The 4,888-nt window shown below is 30.7% G+C and overlaps 1 protein-coding gene across 1 annotated transcript; it reads right to left on the reverse strand.

Moving 5' to 3' along the window:
• Positions 1–2,305: 2,305 nt before the first annotated feature.
• LOC110609873 (transcription factor MYB93) lies at positions 2,306–4,035 on the reverse strand. The gene is made up of 3 exons (XM_021749698.2): positions 3,626–4,035; positions 3,418–3,547; positions 2,306–3,335 (listed from the first exon to the last, which is right to left on the reverse strand). The coding sequence occupies exons 1-3, from the start codon at positions 3,756–3,758 to the stop codon at positions 2,567–2,569; spliced, it is 1,032 nt and encodes a 343-aa protein (XP_021605390.1). The 5' UTR covers positions 3,759–4,035; the 3' UTR covers positions 2,306–2,566.
• Between the last annotated feature and the right edge of the window lie 853 nt (positions 4,036–4,888).

A 4,888-nucleotide genomic window follows, 5' to 3' on the forward strand; every position in this document is an offset into this window, starting at 1 on the left:
TGCAGATTTGCCTGTCTCTGACATGTTGTGGTCTCAGACTTCATGATATTGTTTTTCTCTCTCGCACTGGGTGTTTGTGAGAGTGAGATGATTCCAAATTATTGAATAAAATCTTTATTAAACTAAATAAATTCTGAAACCCCATTTAATTACTTAATTCCTTGGCATATAATAAGCCATCAATTAATATATGTAGTTTATTCTTGCTAAAAAAGAAACAAGTCCATTGTGCTATTTGCCATTTGATAGATATTTTTGTTTCATTTTAAAAGGGAAAATAATTAATTGAAGGCGTGACAGTCAATCCCTTGATGGAAAAGGGATCAAGCCTCTAACTACTCGTCAAGTAACTAAATTGGAAACTGACGAAATTTCACCTCTTATGGGTTATTCTTCTTATCTACCTCACCTATTTTCATTTGATTATAGTCCTTGGAAAACCCTTTTTTAGTTATTCTCCAAGGAAATAATTTCATTGACAATTAATATTCACAATTAACTAAGGGAGTCTTTGGCGACCTTACTATCATGTTTACAAAAGGTCATTGAGCTACAAGAAATCAACATATACATGATAAAATAACAAGCTCAAGAGATACAGTGCATTTACCAAAAAATCTCCAAAGGTTAAAAGAGAATCAAATAGACTTGCAAAATAAGGTTCATCAATTGTTAGGTTGTTTTTTTTTTTTTTCTGCATGAAAGTGGTTGGAGTCCAATAACTATTCTTTTTTTTTTTTTTTTATTTTAAGTTTGTCGCTTGTCGATGATGATAGTTCAATGAACAAAGTATTGGAAGATGTTATTTAGATCGCTGAAGAACACAATTTGTTCACTTTTGTTGGTATTTTCTTCAATCTATGAATGACCCTTAATAATTTAGCACGACGCTTTTAGATCTTCTTTATATTTGTGATACCAGTTTATTTAATGGAGATTAGAGTTGTATTCATTTTTATGGAATTTATAATTTTTTGGTGCTTTTTAAAAATCGATTGTGGCCTTTCTTCTCATTGTATTTCAATATATATTTTAGAAATTTTAAACTTATTGTTGTTAGAATTTTTTTATGTAATAACTGTTTTACCTAAATTTAATTTTCTACTGAATCAAAATTCATATCAAATTTTTTAATTTTCTAAAATTTGACAGTATATTTAGTTATTTTCAATCTAGGTGCTAGAGTCTTTTATGTATTACTCTTAGGCCATGGCTTTTTAATGATAAATCTTAACCTTCTCATAAAAAAAAAAACCAAAACCTAAACATAATTGGCCTGCCTTCATTTATTATTCAGAGATTTAAAAACCATTAGGAAAGAAACCGGGGGACATATACTCTATGACGTTTTGCTTGTGGACAACTCCAACACCAAAAAATTTTATAATAGAAATGTCATATATAATGATTTTATTATAATAATTAATTATACTGTATTATATTTATTTTGTTTGGGTAAGGGAAAAACAGTAACAAAAAAAAATAAAGAAGTTAAAATAATTTTAATGTGATATTTTTCAAAGGAAAATAGAGAAGGAGAAGAAAATAAATTTTATTTTTTCTTGATTATTTTCTCTCTATTTTGGAGGAAAATAAAAAAAAGTATATTATAAACTTATAACCAAACATAGGCTTAGATTTTATTATCATTATTATAAACTTATAACAGTAATTATAAATATAATAATTATATAGAATAATTTTTTTCATAATGCACCTTTACAAAAACTGTCATTTTTTTCCTATAAAATACATTATAAAGATTTGTTATATCATGTTTATAATTAAATACATAAAAAAAACTTAAATGTCATAAAATTTTATGATAATAAAACTCTTCAATAAAAACCTAACTGTGTTTTTCTATCTTTCTTTCTCTTTTGAAATTTGATATAAAAAATAATTACTAATGTTCTCCGTAACTTGACATCGCCTCAAGACTGTAAATCATTGGCCACAGGCAGCTCATTGATTGGACTTGTACCCCTATTTTGTTATTGATTGATATGGAGATATATAAATAATGCCAGAGTTCTCTTCTATTTTCAAGTCCTGAATCATCAACTGCCTGAGCCAGTTGGGGCCTCATAATTTTATTATCTCTGCTCCTGCTCCTGCTCCTGAAAGAATCCAACATTTCCTACCAACCACCTTATATATATTCTTCTTCTTAGCAATTCGATCGGATGATTAATATATAAACTATAAATAAGAAAGCAAATAAAACGATATAGTTTCGACGTGATAACAAAAAGCAAAGAAGCTTCCCATTCCCCTCCCAATCCTAATTATATATACAATGGGATCGCAACAATCCTTATATTGAATGGAACAAGAATTTCAAGCAGCTAGTTCCATGATGACTATGTACAATGATATGTATATATATGTATATCTTCTTGTGTATAAGACATAAATGCACACGCATGCACATGCATATATATGCATGTGTGTTAAGCATACATGTATGTATGTGTGTGTGTGTAGAAATTCTATAGTTATTCCAAGCATAAAAAAATCAAACACAAGGATCAACTCCAAAAACCTCTCAGATATTAATCAGTAGCTAGGAAATTTCATGCATGATAGAATCATCGTCAAGAAAGATTTCAGGCCAATGGGAATAAGTTCCTCCACCAGAGCTAGAAGCAGCGCTGAAAGCATCCCCTGGATTGCTCATTGAAGTCTCTGGTAAAGTTGGAGGAATTGAAGAAGTAGGAGACGGAAGTACCCATAAAGAATCAGATGGGTCAATATTATTATTGTTATCTCCTTGGCTGACCATTGTAGTTAAAGTTGCAGCTTGCCCAATCTCACTATTCAAAGATGGTTGATTGTTGAAAAGGACTTGTGGGTCAGACATTTGAGGTAATTGATTTGAATAGTGGAGTGGTTGAGAGGTAGCCAGTCCAAAGAAATATGATGAGGCTGGATTCTCAAACTGTGATGAATTTAGGAATGGGGTTTCTTTGATAGCAGGAATTTGATTTAACAAATTGAGAATCTCCACGTCTGCAATACCATTTTGGCCATAAGAGTTAGAGGCGATTGAATTTTCTGATTGGAGAAGATACTGCAAATATTGAAGCTTAGTTAATTGAACAGCTTCTGCCTGTAATCTCATGGAATGATCGTCTAATAGACGATGGTTCATTAGGTCTTTTAGGTCCAATAAGGCCATAAGATGAGGCAAGCTCGCAAGTAGGTCAGTTCTTGGTTGGTGTGTCATAGGATCGAAACCCATCTGTATCAGCTTCTTCTTCAAATGGGTGTTCCAAAAATTCTTGATTTCATTATCTGTGCGGCCTGGGAGGTGACTGGCAATAGCAGACCATCTGTAATTCAGGGAAAAAAATGTTAAATTACTGTGATAATCGAAACAGTTGATATTGATGGGAAAAAGAAGAGTGGGCTTACTTGTTTCCAAGAACGGAGTGAAGATTCAGAATTGTTTGCTCTTCTTCTTGAGAAAATTTTCCTCTCTTGATATCAGGCCTCAGGTAATTTGTCCACCTTAGCCTACAGCTCTTGCCACATCTGTTAAGACCTGAAATAAGAGCAACCAAGGAATTAATGAACACAAACACCAACTCAATGAAAGATCAGAGGTGTTATGATTTGAAACCTGCAAGCTTTGGGAGAGCTCGCCAACTTCCATGGCCATGTTTTTGGATATAGTCAACAAGTTTTTGATCTTCTTCAGGGGTCCAGGGTCCTTTCTTGAGGCCACTCTCATCACAACCAGGAGACCTTCCCATCTTTACTTTCCTCTATAATGCGCTGTTTTCTCTTAATTTGTTTTGCTTCCCTCTTCTCCAAGCAGAATGATTCCTTCCGATTTATACACGGACTTAATTCAAACAAAATAAAATATGAAATGGTTGTTTTGGTTGACTGTAAGGATTTTGGACAGATCTTCCCATCTACCCCGAATTTAGATTGTAATATCACATGTATTTTTGAATATGCACAGAAATGTGATTTTATGTGACTTTAAAAGATCATAAATTAGTCAAACTATGCGTAAATTTATTATCAAAATTACTTCATGAATTAAAAAAATCTTAAATGGGATAAAGATTGTCAATATATAATCTCATATATATTTTATATCATAAGACAAACAGAGTTAATTTTTTTATATTCTAACATTTTTTATAAAAGCAATGTGAATTATTAAAATTTTTCAATTCATCCCACTTTATAAAACAAGACATAATAAATATGCTACCACTACTAATTATATATATATATAAATATTATTCGCTTATCATGTTATATAAATTAATATGTAAGATTGAATAGGTGGTAGTTTTTTTTTTTTTTTTCCTTTAATCAAAGGTGGTAGTTAATAATTTATTCAACTAATAAGGGCTAAAACAAGGAATCAGGAATCAGATAATATAAAACGTGGAAGGTCGCAATTGGTCAAAGCAACGCACATTCCATGCACGCAAGTGAGGGTCATTCGTCACTATTTGCATGGCTTCAAATTTGATTTCATAAATAACCTAATAAGGAATCCAAATTAAAATTATGGATTATTATTTATTTCCGCTTATCAGTCACTAAATGGGTTAATAAGGAGAATTTTTTGATAATCAGATTTTGATATAATAATTTTTTGATACAGTTTCCATATACTGCGGAATTATGTGAATACGATTTATTAGAGCTTGAAGGTAAAGTGCAGCTAATTAGAGAGAAGATAATATCGATTTTATCGTAAAGGGAATTTATACATTAAATTAACTTTTAAATAAAATAAATTATACAGTATAAAAAGAACTGTATATATAAATAATTACTATGTAAATGATATATTTTTAATCATTAAACAAAATTTGACCAACCACAATAGGAAAATGGGTTACCCTTTACATAATTG

This window comes from Manihot esculenta, chromosome 2, assembly GCF_001659605.2.
Source record: "Manihot esculenta cultivar AM560-2 chromosome 2, M.esculenta_v8, whole genome shotgun sequence".
NCBI classification, from domain to species: domain Eukaryota; kingdom Viridiplantae; phylum Streptophyta; class Magnoliopsida; order Malpighiales; family Euphorbiaceae; genus Manihot; species Manihot esculenta.

What these genes read in the sequence shown, in the direction of transcription:
- LOC110609873 (XM_021749698.2), bottom strand. Translation starts at nt 3,758, where the DNA reads ATGGGAAGGTCTCCTGGTTGTGATGAGAGTGGCCTCAAGAAAGGACCC. An exon ending in AGCTCTCCCAAAGCTTGCAG is followed by an intron (nt 3,548 to 3,625) that starts GTTTCAAATCAT and finishes CTCTTATTTCAG; the next exon opens with GTCTTAACAGATGTGGCAAG. An exon ending in CACTCCGTTCTTGGAAACAA is followed by an intron (nt 3,336 to 3,417) that starts GTAAGCCCACTC and finishes CCTGAATTACAG; the next exon opens with ATGGTCTGCTATTGCCAGTC.